Source organism: Protomyctophum bolini, assembly GCF_963924005.1.
Source record: "Protomyctophum bolini genome assembly, chromosome: 18".
Classification (NCBI taxonomy): Eukaryota; Metazoa; Chordata; class Actinopteri; order Myctophiformes; family Myctophidae; genus Protomyctophum; species Protomyctophum bolini.
In genome coordinates, this window is record NC_137879.1 from 5436222 (window position 1) to 5455224 (window position 19003).

At 44.4% G+C, this 19003-nt stretch overlaps 1 protein-coding gene across 4 annotated transcripts in view; it reads left to right on the plus strand.

The window, feature by feature from the left end:
- Nucleotides 1–19003, plus strand: part of cox10 (cytochrome c oxidase assembly factor heme A:farnesyltransferase COX10) — a 102248-nt gene that overhangs the window by 71474 nt on the left and 11771 nt on the right. For all 4 annotated transcript variants that reach the window (XM_080789089.1, XM_080789092.1, XM_080789091.1 and 1 more), the window contains one exon: nucleotides 5284–5354. In XM_080789089.1, coding sequence (XP_080645215.1) covers nucleotides 5284–5354 — 71 coding nt within the window. The remainder of the gene's footprint in view (nucleotides 1–5283; nucleotides 5355–19003) is intronic.

A 19003-nucleotide genomic window follows, 5' to 3' on the forward strand; every position in this document is an offset into this window, starting at 1 on the left:
GAAGATAAATCCCCGTTCTTTTTCCTCATAGACTTTTCAGAAAGTATTTATTTAAAGACGTTTTATACGCCGTGGACAAAGCCAACTCTTGTCGGGACAAAACATGACAACAAACACAATGTTTTGGGCTAAAAAAGTAGAAGAAAACGGCAGGTTACAACAATTCTTTGTTGTTGTTTTTCTTCTTTGTAATTATTTGTTTGGTACAAAATATTGTGTGTGTTGTCATGATTTGTCACAGCAAAAGTTGGCTTCGTACGACGCTTAAAAGGTCTTTAACCCATTTAGGCCTAAGGCCGATTCTAAAAACGCCTCTAAATCCTGACCTACGGTTTCTGAAAAACAAATATTTATATAGCAGCACCAAAAAGTTTACATTTTTGAATACTGTACATACTGTACAGAACCCAAATATGGGTGCCCGGCCTGAGGGGGTAAGATACCAATAGGGGTTACCCAGAATGGGTTAAATAAATACATTTAGAAATGTTTAAGGGAAAAAATGCATTGGGATTAATTTCCTGGGCCTAGAACCTGGAAACAAGGTTTTTCAGTAAACTGTCAGGATTTTGAAGACATTTTTTAAATTCCGGCTTTAGACCTAAATTAATGGATGCATTAAGTGATGGTGGGGACTACAGTTTAGCATGCAGAGGGACGAAAGGAGTACATTTAAATTTAAAATTTAGATTTTAATTAACCTATTTTATGCTTTGGCTATTCAAAAATAGAAAATATGCAAGCTCATGGCTTGTAGCAAGCTTTTAGCTTTGCTATTTTTGAAAAATAGTGGAAAATCTGTGCAAAACCTTGAATGTATGTACATATATATTTTTTAAGCTGGCATTTTTAACTCCAATCTGTGCTTCTGGAGGTCCCTGGAAGTTGCACTTTTGACTCCTCCGACGGGGCACTGTTGACTCATCCGGCGGGGAACATTGGCTGAAGCTTTAGATTTCCTTAAGTATCCGTAGCAGGTCAGGATGATGCTGCTGTCTCCCACCATGCAGGCTTACCTGAGGAGAGAGAGCTCAACCAGACGGTTCAGAACCGCCAAAAGAATAAATAATAATCCCACCTCTGTCACACTTAACGCAAAGACGGACCCCCCTCGGCTGTGTAACTGAGTGGTACGGCCCACATTACACCCCAGGGGACTCCAGGGAGAAATAAAAACTTAAACGTATACTGGATATAAATTAAATGCAGTATCGTCCACACTGAGGTGCTTTCTCTTTATACGCAGAGCCTTGGCCGTGTCGAGTGGCCAGTAAATTTATAGCGGGCCGTTTAGAAGAGAGAGAGGCTGGATTATCTGTTTATTAGCTATTTTTATGCCTGCCATATTTCAAGGAGTTATGGATCTCAATATTCTCTCTCGTCTGAGAGTGCTTTATCTGTTTTCTTCATTAGTCGATGGCTTGTTGTACGCGGGCCAAAAGATCGACACGCACACACACGCGCGCGCGCTCGCACACACACACACACACACAGATTAGCCGGTTCCTGCGTTCAAGCGCCCCATGTGTTTGCATTTTAGTCACACATTGCGATCTCGTGGGGGCACTTTGAAGCACAGCACTCCTCCAGAGCACACCATAAAACGACACAAGAAGAAGTAGGTTTTCACATACTGTAGCTGTACCCCGAACACACGTGTGTATGCGCACACACACACACACACACACACCTTCTGTCCCCCTCCCTGTATCTGTGCAAGTGGTGGAAAGTAGTACGCTATGGTGGGGCCAGGAGCTCCGGGGCTCCGGTCCCCTGTCCCCTGGCTGCGAGGCCAGGAGCTCCGGGGCTCCGGTCCCCTGTCCCCTGGCTGCAAGGCCATCCGGCCCGTCGATACCCAGACCTCCATGACCTCCAGGGACAAGACGAGGTCCTAACGAGGGACTGTTTTGGGTCGACTAAATCTACAGTTGATTTAGTCTAATAAAATGTATTTTGGCGGTCGTCCTTGATGCCGTCATAATGACTGTTTTTTACACTCGTCGCAGCGCAACGCATTGTGAGCTTGTAGATCGGCTTTTTCAGCATGCAACCAATTGTAAAATGGCTTATACTGGATCTCTTGTCCACTAGTCCCTTCCTAGCATTTTAGTCTAGTTTTTATTTGTCAGTATATTTTAGTCTTAGTTTTAGTCATCATTGCTTATGGTAGTTTCCATTTAGTTTTCGTCAGTGGAAAAAATGTAGTCGACGGACATTTTTCGTCTTAGTTTTAGTCGACGAAATGAACACTATTTTTCCACCACTGTGTGCATAAGTGCACAGGGCGCGACAGGGCGCCCGGAGATGTTCCATATTGGTCATGCCTCCTTACGTTGTTCCCACTTCCAGATGTTGGAGGAAGAACCCCCGACATAATACATAAGCGTCCTATTGTAGAAGATCTCCTCCCATCATCTTTACCGCGACACCCCCGTCCTCTGGATTTATCACCCCTCTGTCGACGGCACAGACAGACAGATATACAGACAGACAGATATACAGACAGGCAGACAGACAGACAGACATGGCCTTTGAACGTCTACATGGCGAGTTATATACGCACGGCGTGCTATTTTTGAAAAATCAAATCTTTGAATATTCTTTCAGAGCGAACGTTTTAACTCAAATCTTTGAATATATATTCTTTCAGAGCGAACGTTTTAACGCAAATCTTTGAATATTCTTTCAGAGCGAACGTTTTAACTCAAATCTTTGAATATTCTTTCAGAGTGAACGTTTTAACTCAAATCTTTGAATATATATTCTTTCAGAGCGAACGTTTTAACTCAAATCTTTGAATATTCTTTCAGAGTGAACGTTTTAACTCAAATCTTTGAATATATATTCTTTCAGAGCGAACGTTTTAACTCATCTTTGAATATATATTCTTTCAGAGCGAACGTTTTAACGCAAATCTTTGAATATTCTTTCAGAGCGAACGTTTTAACTCAAATCTTTGAATATTCTTTCAGAGCGAACGTTTTAACTCAAATCTTTGAATATATATTCTTTCAGAGCGAACGTTTTAACTCAAATCTTTGAATATATATTCTTTCAGAGCGAACGTTTTAACGCAAATCTTTGAATATTCTTTCAGAGCGAACGTTTTAACTCAAATCTTTGAATATTCTTTCAGAGTGAACGTTTTAACTCAAATCTTTGAATATTCTTTCAGAGTGAACGTTTTAACTCAAATCTTTGAATATTCTTTCAGAGTGAACGTTTTAACTCAAATCTTTGAATATTCTTTCAGAGTGAACGTTTTAACTCAAATCTTTGAATATTCTTTCAGAGCGAACGTTTTAACTCAAATCTTTGCTTCTGAGGGGTTCCTGGAACAAAATATTTTCAGATGGGGGGGGGGGGGGGGGGGGGATCGGTGGCCAATTACATATCATTGTTGGGTCCTTGACATGAAATATTGAGCACCGCTGATACAGAAACATGAGGGTTTTTCAGAAATTTGTCATTTACATTATTATTTTTTTCGACGTCAGGCCTATGGCTGTACTAGGGACTAGGAGGATATAAACAGGCATTGTGATGAACACACTCAAGGTCATGTTATCGCATGAATATCCTCCCCATGGGTGACTTGAAAAGGCTGTCTAGTGTAATCTGAAAACAGAACAAATGCATTTACTGTGAATTTACAAGACAATAACTACCATGTGAATGCATGGATATAAGATAAGTTCTATGCTCTGGGTGTTGGCAAGTCTGAACCTGTCCTCAGTTTAAAACGTTGATGATACATTTTTGTGATTTGAGTATATTCGTTCTGAATCGCAAATTGTTTTTTGTCGGCCCCTGTTCCGAGGACAGATCAGGTACGCCGTGCATTCGGGTGCAGGCTTTAGTTCCGACATACTATTGATCCGAAACCTCAATCCTAACCTAACCCTAACCGCAAGCACGGGAGCAGCGCATGTCGGACCATCGCTTTTTCGCATCGCATCGCATGTCCCCCCGCTTCGGATCTTCGGTGTGTCGGAAAAGCGTGCGCACCCCGTGCATTCATTCTTCATTCTAGTTGTTTTTTGAGTGACTGCGACGCTCTATTTTGATCGTGTCATCGCAACAAAACGGTAGCTATTCGGCTCTGGCTCTAAAATCAAACGAACCGAGCACCGAATATTTGGCCCGAATCAATTTGGTGGCCAGATATTCAGACATGTAGGCCGCCGCACACACGTACGTAGACGGTGTTGTCGGAGCTGTGCAGTTGTGAGGTCGTCTCTGAGCGAGCGAGCGATGGAGGGCAGAGAGAGAGGCGAGACTTGGTGGAACGATGACGGCGGGCTGACAGGATTATTGGTTACACGGCCGACATGAAAGGCGTCCTCTGGCTCTGAAGATGAGTGCAGGGGCGTGCGTGGTCCGCGCTCTCTGTCTCTCTCTGTCTCTCTCTCTCTCTCTCTCTCTCTCTCTCTGTCTCTCTCTCCCTCTCTCTCTCTCCATAAGTGACATCCACACAGCAGCAAAGCGCGCTGATGTCGAAGGCGCCGCAGTTCAAAAAAGAAAACTGGGGCGGCGCAAAAGAACAAAGGATCAATTCAGTAGGCTTATGTTGGAGGGTTTATAATGAACAGCCAACCACAGACAACCACATCCATACTGTATATGACCTTCACATCTCTTAAGAATCACACACACACACACACACACACGTGTGCGCGTGTGTTTAGGAGATTATGAGGGTTTATGCCTGTTGAAGTTTGTCTGACTGTGTTCTGTAGAACGATGTTAACCCTCCTCTCCCCTCTGTGTCTCCAACAGTACTTTGAGGTTCAATGTTAACCCTCCTCTCCTCTCTGTGTCTCCAACAGTACTTTGAGGTTCAATGTTAACCCTCCTCTCTCCTCTCTGTGTCTCCAACAGTACTTTGAGGTTCAATGTTAACCCTCCTCTCCTCTCTGTGTCTCCTACAGTACTTTGAGGTTCAATGTTAACCCTCCTCTCCTCTCTCTGTCTCCTACAGTACTTTGAGGTTCAATGTTAACCCTCCTCTCCTCTCTGTGTCTCCAACAGTACTTTGAGGTTCAATGTTAACCCTCCTCTCTCTCCTCTGTGTCTCCAACAGTACTTTGAGGTTCAATGTTAACCCTCCTCTCTCCTCTCTGTGTCTCCTACAGTACTTTGAGGTTCAATGTTAACCCTCCTCCCCTCTGTGTCTCCAACAGTACTTTGAGGTTCAATGTTAACCCTCCTCTCCTCTCTGTGTCTCCTACAGTACTTTGAGGTTCAATGTTAACCCTCCTCTCCTCTCTGTGTCTCCTACAGTACTTTGAGGTTCCCTTTGACTCCAACATGAACCGCACAAAGAACCGGCCCCTGGTCCGAGGACAGATCAGGTATGGCGCCATGCTTTCATTCATTCTTCTCTCTACCTACTAGCTAGCTAGCGATGGGAGATTGATCTGCAGACACACCGGTCTCGTCCCATTCTAGTTGTTTTTGAGTGGTGCAACCACTCCAAGGAACGGCAATGTCCGTGTTCACCCGCCTATGTGTTGGTTCACCCACCCACCCACCCATGCACCTATGTGCCTGTGAGCACCATTAGTACACTATTAGTACCCGTAGAGGCGCTGTTGTGCCAGAAACAGAGAGTGAGATAGTGCTGCACTGTTGCCTGCTAATAAGAGAGAGAGAGAGAGAGAGATGAGGGGGGAGAGAGGGGAGTTGCACCACTCAGTTCACACGGATTTTTTTATTTATTAATTGGCCCGATTAATTTCATCGGTCCGATTGTCTTTACAGATAAACAACAAGCTCAAAGTAGAAGCTTGAACAGATCTACAAGCGCACCGTATTAAATATAAGGTGTTAAAGTTAAATCTGACTTGCCTGCAGTGCAGAACGGAAATTAATTATATTGGATATCGATATCAGCTAAAATGTCTCCTACTATACTAGCATCTAATCCCATAAAGTCACATAAAGCTTAGCTCTCGTCTTGTCACATCAAAAACAAGCTTTTATTCTTTTGGTCGATAAAGAACTGCAGCTGGGATTTTTTTTTCCTTTTGAGTATAAATACAATCTAACATTTCTGTCATGTTTTTTAAGATAATATAAAACCTCCATTGATCCCAGTGGAGGGAACTCAGGTGTCATAGCGGCAGAGAACAGTAGTCGGAGCAAAGCAGAGGATTAGGTGAAGGTAGAGGCTGGCTGGGTACAGCAGTGGTTCCACTGGTGTTTTTGGCAGCAAATTTTGATTTTAGTTTTAGTCATTAGTCTCTTGAATAGTTATAATTTAGTTTTAGTCACATTTTAGTCACACTGGATCGTTTTAGTTGACTAAATATCACAATATTTTAGTCGACTAAATCTACAGTTGATTTAGTATAATTAACTATTAGGCGCGTTAAATCGCTTCACGTTTTGAAAGGACCCTTAAGACTGACTCCCCTCATCGTCAGCCCCCTCCCTCGTTTCGTCCAGGGGCTTTGGCATGGCACGGTGTCCATCCATCCATCCCTCCATCCATCCATCCCTCCCTCCCCACCCCTCCTCCTCCCAGTGCAACGTGAGCTTCAATGTAATAACGAGGCAGTGCGTTTATTTTTTTGCTCTGGCTCATGTTAATAATATAATGAAGTGGTACGCCTTAAATAATGCAGTGGTGCTGCTGAACGCTACTACTACTACCACCCCAGATCCATTTACACTGAGCCTGTCTGTCTGTCTGTCTGTCTGTCTGTCTGTCTGTCTGTCTGTCTGTCTGTCTGTCTGTCTGTCTGCCTGTCTGTCTGTCTGTCCACCATCATTAGTTATTATGGACACGGCTCCACTCCCCGGGACTCTGTTCATACTGCGTTACAAGCATTATGTTATACTTTAGCTATTGATAAAAAATAGCAGATCTACAAGCTCATAGCATTCAAGTATTCAAAGATTTGCGCCAGCGTTCGCTCTTTCAGAACGAACGTTTTTAACTCAAATCCCAATATGTTCAGATGGGGGTCGGCGGCCAATTACATATATTTTTGGGGGTCCTTGACATGAAAATGTTTGAGAACCACTGACACATAGAAACATGGGGGGTTTTCAGAAAACGGTCAGGATTTAGAAGATATTTGTAGAATCGTCCTCAGGTCGAAATGGGTTTTAAAGTATGTAAGTAAGTAAGTATAGGGTAATTCAATTTTTATTTTATTACAATACATGTTAGAGCAGTGACGCGACATTGTCTAACCCTGAGCAAGTTGTTTCTGCAACGAAAGACTATTCTATAGGTGGTGATGCTTGTGATGTAATGTACAGTAATGTACATGATATCACGGGGCGATGTACAGTAAATAAATGGTGAATGGTGCATTAATATAGCGGGTTTTATCCAAAGCGCTTTACATGGATTGTGCATTACATTCACCCATTCACACACACACACACACACACACATTCACACACCTCTACATAGATTGTGCATTACATTCACCCATTCACACACACATTCACACACCTTTACATAGATTGTGCATTACATTCACCCATTCACACACACACATTCACACACCTTTACATAGGTTGTGCATTACATTCACCCATTCACACACACACATTCACACACCTTTACATAGATTGTGCATTACATTCACCCATTCACACACACATTCACACACCTTTACATAGATTGTGCATTACATTCACCCATTCACACACACACATTCACACACCTCTACATAGATTGTGCATTACACTCACCCATGCACACACACATTCACACACCTTTACATAGATTGTGCATTACATTCACCCATTCACACACATTCACACACCTTTACATAGATGGTGCATTACATTCACCCATTCACACACATTCACACACCTTTACATAGATGGTGCATTACATTCACCCATTCACACACACACATTCACACACCTTTACATAGATTGTGCATTACACTCACCCATTCACACACCTTTACATAGATTGTGCATTACATTCACCCATTCACACACATTCACACACCTTTACATAGATGGTGCATTACATTCACCCATTCACACACACACATTCACACACCTTTACATAGATGGTGCATTACATTCACCCATTCACACACACACATTCACACACCTTTACATATAGATTGTGCATTACACTCACCCATTCACACACCTTTACATAGATTGTGCATTACATTCACCCATTCACACACACATTCATACACCTTTACATAGACTGTGCATTACATTCACCCATTCACACACACATTCACACACCTTTACATAGATTGTGCATTACCTTCACCCATTCACACACACACACATACTCATGGACACTTGGACACTAGCCTGGGGTCCACCTATGCTTTTAGGCAGCTCCCGGCAGGATCAGCCGGGAGAATCTAGACGCAGCTGCGCAACATGAGACTAATTAATTAGAGCGACAGAGAGAGAGAGAGAGGAGTGTGTGTGTGTGTGTGTGTGTACGTACGTGTGTGCGTCAATTTAACAAAGGTGCAGACGATCAGAAATCAGCAGAGAGTGATCGACGTTTGCGCTTCTCTATGCCGAATTGAAGTAGACTCGGCCCCAGACTTATTTTTTTTCTTCTTCTCCCTGGAAATAAAAACATCTGGGTTTCCGAGGCTACTTAGAACACTAACTCTGGGGGAACCCGGGATCGAACCGGGGGTCCCATCCGGGCCGATCTATAGCGGCCACTCAGGTCAGCGGTACGGTATAGTTCTGCCCCTGACACTCAGTTTGGCGGTTACTGTAGTTATGACGAGCACAGGGATCGGACTATAGTTCCACTATAGCTGCTTCAAAGAGCAGCTAAGCCATAACAGACCAAAACAATAACTATCAGGCCTATAGCGGAGACATAACATAGTATGTAAAGTGTAATTCTTCCGCAATGTGCTCCTCAACTCCACTTTCACTGTTAGAAACTTCAGGCACACCACAGGCTCTAAGGTGGGCGGCCATCTGCAGCCTTTGTTAAAATTAGTGTTCAAAAGTTTTTTTTATCCCATGATTTTTTTTATCCCATGATTTTGTAACCCATTTTTCACCCCTGTGTCAATTATCTAATGTGATCCTGGGCTCTATACACACACCCTCTGCCAACCTGGGGAGAGCAACGGACTTAAACTCATGCTTCCTTCATGCCTGAGTGTCCAAGTTGCTCCTTTATACACCTGACAGGGGGGAGTTTCCCTGGTTGGACGTCGTAGCGCGTGGAAGGAACACGTTATTCCAACCAGTTCCTTTCCCCTCTATCACGTGCCCCGGCTGGCCAGAGGGAGGTAGTTTAGAGACCAGGATTACTGCATGTTTTTTGTGAGGGTACCTACCCTTTTTTAATGAAAAAGAAAAGAAAAGAGTCTTGCTATATAGACTGTTAAGTATCCTTGGCTCTCCAGGACTTTATTAAAGATAAAATGCATTTTTCAGTTTGGGATACCTATTCTACTCTCACAGGAGTGGATGCAGGATAAATAAGTTGATTTGGAAGTGATGACAAAAAAAAATGATCAGACAAACTGTTAAATAATAATAATAAAAAAAAAAAGCTGATAAATTGGTACTCTCCTGGTGATTGGCAACCCGCCATTGAAGAGTTGGGGAGACGCCTGTTTACTATTGAACAGACACTATAGCAATGATTGCTATTATAGTGCTTTAACTTTAAACCTCTAAGACCCAGCGTTGCGCTATAGCAGCAATTTTATTTTAATTCATTACTTAATTATATATTTTTTTTTCTGTTCTTTTTTCACCTAAATGTCATCAGTGATGTTCATTGCAATGCCATTGGTCATGATATTTGCATATAAATACCCCCCCACAGAGGCTGAAATTCACACAAATTAACAATGTCTGGACTGCAATTTTTAACCTATGACTTTTTGACCTTTAACCCTAATAAAAGTATAAAATAATTGTAATATATGTTATTTTGTGATCATTAGAATGTCTAGATAGAACATGTTTTATTCATTATTGTGAAAGATATCCCCCAAATGTAAAATATTAATTTATTATATTCTTATATAATTATTATACAATGTGCATAAAGGTGCATAAAGGTTCATCAAACGTATTTTATTTTTTTTACATCTTTTTTTAACCTAATTCCTAGTAGTACAAAGTAGTAGTAAGGTTTAAATCTATTTTTTGCAAGTAGAAATGAATCCGGGTCTTACAGGGTTAAACAAAAAGGTTTAAACAACAAACAAAAAAACACCATTTCCAAATTGTAACTCAGCATCTGAGCATCTCTCTCCCTCTCTCCCTCCCTCTCTCTTAAAGTATCCTAACACAGAAGCATTTTGTTATATCCCTTACACCACCTTTTCATCTACCCATCCGTTAAGTCGGAGAGTGTTGCATACAACCACCAAATGGGACCCATTGTTTGTGCACGGTGAGTGTAATGGCATGCCGGCCTGCACACCTGGTTGGTGGAACACCAGGTGTAACACGAGCCTGTCGCCCGGTACCAGAGTGTGTGTGTGTGTGTGTGTGTGTGCGTGTGTGTGTGTGTGTGCTGCTAACTCCCCTGTTTAAGATGGTAGATAACCTCTCTCCGTGGTCGCGCGGTGAACCGTGCATGGCCACGCTCCTCTACTCTGCAGTGTGACTCCGTAACGTAACCCGATGCTGTGGCATGCCTGCCTGTCTTCTCCCCTGCCTGTCTGTCTGTCTGTCTGCCTGTCTCTCTGCCTCCCTGTAGCACCTTGGACTGCTTTACATTCACTCATGCCACCTCACCAAGGCTTGGGATCCATCTCAGAGTTGCTCCCTCTCTCCTCTCCTTCAGAAACTCACTCCAAACCCACCTCTTCAGGATAGCTTTCCCCTGCAGCTGAGGCCTCGTTTATCCTTTTATCTTTTTAACCCCCCTGTGCTGTTGTTGCATCTGTTATGTTTTGCTTTGTTTTTTCTTTCTTATTAAAGTCCGTTCCTAGTGTTCCTATGTAAAGCGCTTTGGGTATTTAGAAATATATATATATAAATTATTATTATTATTTTATTATCCTTTAGGATCTGTTAGTGATCAGTGTTGCACACTGGGCACAGTGCTCCCAGTTCCCACCTGATGTCGTGTGGGAGTTCAGAGTGATCCAGACCGTGCTGAGTAACCGCTAGCATGCATAAGGTTTTCAGAGTAGGACGCAAGTCCAGGATGTACAGATATGGAGAATTATGGGAGTGTCCGAGGAGGACGATACGATCTCCCACCATGCAACAGGACATACCACCCAGTGGAACGGGTCCTTTCCCGTTGGTCTCAACCTTCTTCCAGGAGAATGTCTCTGGACTGAATTTCCACATATTCGGGGGACACAAGTTCTGTCCCCTGTTGGAGGCTCCAAATATGTACAGCTCTCCGTTGTAGGTAAAAGATGGATACTGTGTCCTATTCTGCAAAGCTATTGGAAGCTTTGCATTAGGTGTGTCCAGCCAGGCTTCGGTTTCCATGTCAAACATTCTGACGTTGTCGTAGAGGACCCCATAGCCCCATTGCGAGCCCCCCAGTATAAACAGCTTTGTCCCGACGGTGGTGGCAAATTGACCCGTTGATCCAGGTGGTGCAGTGCCTCTGGTGTTGATCAAGGACCAGACCATTGTGCTGGTGTCCAACTTGTAGACATCGTCACAGCGTCTGTTAGTCTGCGAGTTTCGTCCTCCGTGGATAAACATGGCCTTCTCCAACACACAGGCCGCGTGGTTCCACCTCATCTCAGGAACAGTTCCGGAAACCCTGGGTTTGAACCACATGTGGGCGTCGACATCAAATGCATGAATCACGTCGTTGTGAGGACGACCTCCCCATATGTAGACCGTATCGTCGTCTACCAGCACAGCCGTGCTGCCCCAGCGCTTCCAGACCGTCTCCAGGGGCACTTTAGGCAACGTCTTCCAGCGTAAAGACACTGTGTTGAAGACATGGACATCCATCTGATCTGGCATTTGAGTCCCATTAGAATGGGCTCCAAAAGAATAAATCTGGTGCCTCACTGCTACAGACATGTAATGGCTTTGGCCATCACCAGTCTTTGGCCTTCCGGTCCTGTAAACGGTCCAACTAAACATTGCCTCGTCTGTCTGTGTTTCACTCTGTCCCTCTCTCTCGCTCACTCAACATCTAGTGCAGTAGTTTTCAACACAGCTGCATCATCTTATAGACTGCTCGGGTGTGAAATCACACGCAACACAAACTGTTGCCATGCACGCCTCAATGACGCCAATGTGAAACAGCTGTCCTTTATCTGTACCTTGCTGCTCTGGCGACGTCACTTTAAACGGCTACCTTTCAGCATAGCAGTATTTCAACACAGATTGATGACAGAGGTCACAGAAAGGGACCGAGGGCTCCGTTCTCCACACGAAAGATGTGCTGGTCCAACCGGAGAGGAGCATGACGCTGGCCTGCATGCTACGTGCTACATGCTACGCTGGAGAACATCCGGCACTAGAGGAGCATAGCCGTGAACAGGGCAGCTGTGGATCAGGGGAAGAGTGGCCGGATGGGAACCGCAAGGTTGCCAGTTCGAACCCGGGCTCCCCCCGGGCTCAAAGTGTCCTTGAGCAAGACACTTTATTGCTGTTGCAGGTTGGTGCCTTGCATGGTTTTCTCTGTCATCGGTGTATGAATGTGTGTGTGAATGTAATGCACAATCTATTTAAAGCAAACCATTTACCATTTATCACCACAAATGTGATGGGGTGTGATTTGGGCAAGTGGCTATGGCCGAGTTTAGCCCAAGGAGTGTTTCTCGTGCAAAACGAATGTTTGCAATGAATTCGGAATCACCTAAAGCAGCATTACATGTTGAAATCTTTGGCCTTTTCTTTTTTTTAGAGGTGATGGTAGTCAACTTAATGAACACATTTGTGAAGAAAGCCTAGTGGTAGAAGCATTCATGTGCAGATATCTACTAACTAATTGCATTTGGGCAGGAGCCTTAAGTCTCCTGTTTCTGTAGCGTGAGGGAGCCTAATGCATTTATCCCCCAGCTATGGGGTACTGCAGTACAAGCACACTGCCTCTGGGCAGCCAATCCGGCCCCTTGAAGCATTGCTGAGTACATCCATTGGGTCCCATTTTTTATAATCTTCAGTACGAGGTTGAAAAGTAGGGGAATCGAACCCCTACACCCTCCCAATCTCAGGGCAGGACGCTCTGAACCCATTTTGACCTGACAAAGCTATGTTTCTATGTCAGTCGTTCTTCAATTTTTTTTAAATAGCAGAGCCTACAAGCTCGTAGCGCGCCACTCGGTGGCGCGCTACGAGCTTGTAGATCTGCTATTTTTCAATAGCTAAAGCATAACATGATGCTAACACCAAAAGGGGTTCCCGCCCCAAAATGGCTTAAAGGACCACTTCACCACTTTTCAACCTATCTTCATATAATTATGTCCTCACTAATAATCATGAAAACTTGGCGCAATTTCTTTCTACTCGGTCTGTGTCTCATAGGAGGGCTGTGGGCAGTTCAGAAACCGTCTTCCAGTGACATCATCGATGGGGAATACAAGCTAATAGAAACTGCAGGCTTTCTAGACCTGAAAAGTTGCAATGTGAAAATGGAAGCCATCGTTCTCACGATAATGAAAATCTAAACATTTTTGTAAAATAATCTTGTTTAAAAAGTAATCTGCCTAATGATGATGTCACTGGAAGACTGTTTCTAAACTGCCCACAGCCCTCCTAATGAGACAGACTGAGTAGAAAAAAATCGTGTCATTTTATCATGATTATTAGTGAGGTGAGGACCTATATTATATGAAGATAGGTTGAAAAGTGGTGAAGTGGTCCTTTAACCACGAGGCCAACTGAGCTGGTTTGTGTGTAGCTAGCATGTGTATACGAACGTTAAAACCACACTGAAACAATGTGTTGTGCAGCAGCAACGAAAGGCCATCTCTCTACAGGCCCTGAATGAGCAGATGACAGGCTCCATGGTGCTTTGAGAGAGAGAGAGAGGGAGAGAGAGAGAGAGAGCGCTATGGGCTCTCGGCCATCTTCCTTGTAGGATTCCTGCATGGCTGCAGGGTGTGGGAAACGTGCTGTTTTAAGAAGAGGGACACTCGTACGCTGTTGAGTTGGTGATTGAGGAAGTCCTCCTGGTTCTCTAAACAACACTAGCCTCTTCTCCCCCTGGCTCCACGCCCTGTCACGCTGAGAGCTGCCTTTTGACATGACAGCCAAACACACACTCTACTGTGTGTGTGTGTGTGTGTGTGTGTGTGTGTGTGTGTGTGTGTGTGTGTGTGTGTGTGTGTGTGTGTGTGTGTGCGCCTCTCACTAGCACGCACGCTCTCACACATGCACGTTGGTTTGTATTTTCTATACTTTTGAAGACATTGACGCTTCAGGAGTACAGTTTTATGGAGGCCATTTTTTTACGATTGTTTGCCATTTTCTTAACAGTCGTAACGGAAAAGTCGAAAATACCCAATTATAAATGCTCGTGGATCGGCTATCTTCGGTGCATAACGTAATATATATATGACAATGTGTCCTTATTTCTGAAATTCCTACTCCACTTGTGGGAACATTTTCCCCTCACAAGTAAAGTAATAAAAACATGTACGTACGCACGCACACACACGAACACACACACACGCACACACGAACACACGCACACACGAACACACACACACACACACACCAGAGAAACCTGTGTCCAGACACAGACCATCTGGGAGGCTGGACTACCTTGTCAAACAAGCCATCAGGAGCCCACATTCTACACATCTCTCTCTATCTTCTATACGAGGAGGAGGAGGAGGAGGTTCTGTCACACAGTTCCTCTCAGCCTCAAGGAGACTCGTGTTGATAACAGAGACCCCCTGCTTGACTGGAGTTAGTCTCAGGAAGGCCTTGACAAGAAGAAAAGTTTGTCGACCGACGAAAACTAAATGAAAACTAAGCTATGATGACTGAAACTACGACTAAATATATTGACAATTGCGTCAACAAATAAAAAACTACACTAAAATGTTAGGAAGGGACTGACTAGTGGACAAGAAATCCAGTATAAGTAATTTTACACTTGCTTGCATGCTGAAAATAGCAGATCTACAAGCTCACAACGTTTCAAATCAGTCATTTCGATGGCATCAAGGCCCACAAATACATTTTAGTCGACTAAAACTAGACTAAGAATAAGGCATTCCAGGTGACTAAAATGTAACTACAACTAAATGAAACCTATTCAGAAGACTGTGACTAAAACTACAATCTAAATTTGACATAGAAACAGGGTTTTCAGAAAACTGTCAGACCTGAGAAATTTAAAAAAAATGTCTTCGAAATCTTAACCCATTCTGAACGGGAACCGTTTTGGTGTTAGCATCATGTTATGCTTTAGCTATTGAAAAATAGCAGATCTACAAGCTCATAGCGCGCCACCGAGTGGCGCGCTATGAGCTTGTAGGTCTGCTATTTTTGAAAAATCAAAGAACGACTGACATTTTTAGAATCTGATCTCAGGTCAGAATGGGTTAATCAGACCAGTGGAAACCTCGTATGAATCTGATCTCAGGTCAGAATGGGTTAACTGGGTTACAGTAAGTACAGTATCAGTGAAATCCAACCGCTCCCTGTTTCGTTGCCCTCTCAAGGATCAGGATGCGAGGACAGAGAATTGATTCTATCATGAAACGGTTGAAAAGGTTTTGTCTTATCAATAATTATCGCGAGGCCTGACGTGACCTCATCATGTCTCGAGAAGCAATATTGTTAAAGTCGCAGCTACAAATAAATAGCACAGTATAGAGTATAAGACAGTATAGATAGAGGGTATGCGCATGCTTAAAGTGAATGGCACATCGAGTGGCAAAGCAACATGCAAAGTGAGTTTAACATAGTTTAATGCAATCAGAGAGGACTTTTCTTTTTTTTTTAATATATTTTTATCCCACGATTTTGTAACCCATTTTTCACCCCTGTGCCAATCATCTACTGTGATCCTGGGCTCTACACACCCTCCGCCAACCTGGGGAGAGCAACGGACTTGAACTCATGCTTCCTTCATGCCTGAGTGTCCAAGTTGCTCCTTTACACCTGACAGGGGGGAGTTTCCCTGGTTGGACGTAGCGCGTGGAAGGAACAGGTTATTCCAACCAGTTCATTTCCCCTCCATCAGGCGCCCCGGCTGGCCAGGGGGAGGCAGTTTAGAGACCAGGATAGTGTAATATCAAAATACATTACTGTTATGAAATATCATGTGATAACTGATACTCACCGATACCAATACCAGCATTTGAGGAAGCTTTTTCCCCCCGATACTCACGGTATTGGTAACGGGAGACGGCTCTTAATAATTGCCTGAAGATGCTCTGTCCGTCTGTCTGTCTGTGCATCAGTGAGCCAGCTGTCTGTCTGTCTGTCTGTCTGTCTCTCTGTCTCTCTGTCTGTCTGTCTGTCTGTCTGTCTGTCTGTCTCTCTGTCTCTCTGTCTCTCTGTCTGTCTGTCTATCAGTGAGCCTGTCTGTCTGTCTGCCTATAGTGGGATTATCACACGGCATGTCATGACATCCATCATACTGTACGGACGTGCGACAACAGCCAAGAGAGCTCTCTGTCTCTCTCTCTCTCTCTCTCTCTCTCTCGCTCCCCCCCCCCCCCCCCCCCCCCCCCCCCAGTCTCCACCCCATTCCGTGTCGTTTGTTGTGGGACGGGAGGATGTCGTGGAGCATAGTTTGAGGTCGCTGCGTTGCGGCGGCGGTTTTTGGAGCGCTCCTTGTCTCGTGAAGAAGAGAGAGAGAGAGAGAGAGAGACAGAGAGAGACACAGAGAGAGAGAGAGAGACACAGAGAGAGAGAGAGAGAGAGAGACACAGAGAGAGAGAGAGAGAGAGAGAGAGAGAGACACAGAGAGAGAGAGAGAGCACCAGGGCAGTAGATCATAGTGTGATTCCTCTCTCCTGGCGTCATGCCGCAGGGTGAGTCGCTCGCGTTTCCGACCGTGCAGTCGAGACTGCCGCCGCCGCCGCTCCGCCGGTATGAGAGAACGTCGCCGCGTGTAATGCCCCCCCCCCCAAACAGCTTCCTGTCTCCATCCACGTCTGATCACGTAGGCCAGTAGGTTCCCAAACCGCGGTCCGGGGAACTCCCCAGGGGTCCTTGAGGGAGTTCCCCCGGGGTCCCCCCCCCCCACCTAAATGATAGTTTAGGAACCATCTGAACCCTTATTATGGGTCTGTAACTCTATCTCTGGGTCCGGTTCCATTTGTACACTCTCAGAGTCAAATTAACATTGAATTTACTAATATAAATTGGTCTCAGAGATAGAAATTCCATTAAATTGGGGGTCCGTAGACTATAATGCAGGCCAAACTGGGGGTCCTTGAGAAATTATACTGGTTGAGGATCACTGCTAGAGCAGTAAAAGTCTTCTCTGATGGGGGTCCCTGGCATATATTTTCACATGGGGGGTCCGTGGGCCAATTAGTGTCAATTTGGGGGTCCTGGACATGAAAACGTTTGGGAACCACTGGTTTAGGCTATGTCTCGTATCCTGTCTCTGTCGGGAGTATTACACAAAAAATCTGACTATAGCGAAAATAAAATGAAAGAAAACTGTATGGCAGGGGTTTTATTTTTATTTTTTTTAATAATTTTTATCCTACGATTTTGTAGGCCATTTTTCACCCCTGTGTCAATCTAATCTAATGTGATCCTGGGCTCTACACACCCTCCGCCAACCTAGTCCCCATATATGGGGGACAAGGGGAGAGCAACGGACTTGAACTCATGCTTCCTTCATGCCCGAGTGTCCCAAGTTGCTCCTTTTACACCTGACAGGGGGGAGTTTCCCTGGTTGGACGTAGCGCGTGGAAGGAACACGTTATTCCAACCAGTTCCTTTCCCCTCCATCAGGGGTTTTCAACCTAGACAAAGTACCACCACAGAAAATATCTGGCTCTCCCCAAGTACCACCATAATAACTTAAAATACAGGAGCGTAGACCATGCCCCCCATCCTATTCGGCTATTAAACACAGGAGGAAAATATAATTCATTCTTTGAATTGTTTTTGTTCCATTCCTAAGCCAATTGTGCTTCTGCTCTGACTGAAACTGAAACGCGAAGCACGGCTAGGAGTAATGCTGTAATGCTCATTTCAGCACGGCTGGAGAGCCTATTATTTCAACCAATTTCTTGTTCGGAAGATTCATTTCAATATTTCATTCCATCTTTTGTCTTTTTTTTCTTCTCTTTTGGGCTGACTCCTCTGCATACCGTGTGTGTGTGTGTGTGTGTGTGTGTGTGTGTGTGTGTGTGTGTGTGTGTGTGTGTGTGTGTGTGTGTGGTCTGTCCGTCCGTCTGGGGCTAATCTCCCAAAGCGCCAGACCAAACCAGTTGGAAAAAGGAATAGGCATGTAAGCGATTTATCGTAAATCAATTAAAATCGATTCCAACTGGGTGACAATTTAAATCGATGTAATAAACAATGAAATAGTGCAGATGCAAAAAGAAACCCAGAAAATGTGCGAGTGGCGCGCTATGAGCTCGTAGGTCTGCTATTTTTTGAAAAATCGTGAAAATGTGAATCGTGAATTGTTAACATGCCTACGAAGTTCAATACGCACACGGGTGACTGGTCTTATCTGGCAGCAGCGCATCATACCGCCCCCTGCTGGCCACCTGGCATCATGCACACTACAGCGTTTTCAATCACTTTGGCGCCTCCGCGTATAAACGGCAGCATAAAGAGTGTGAACGCAACGACACTTTTATCGCGCTCTGTTTCCGATCGTTACCGTGCTGTGTAAGCGTGGCACGAGTTATATATAAATCACCCATAATCCTATACTGTACCTCGGGCTGTGTGACGCACTCCCTTAACCCATTAAGACCTGAGGCCCATTCTTAAAAAAAAGATTTTGTTTAGAAACCCTATTTTCTTTCTGTGGTGCTCAACCTTTTTCATGGACCCCCAGAATGATCTGTATTTGTCTGCGGACCGACCTCCCATCTGAAAACATGTTGTTCCAGGGAGGGACCGACCTCCCGGGAGCTAATAT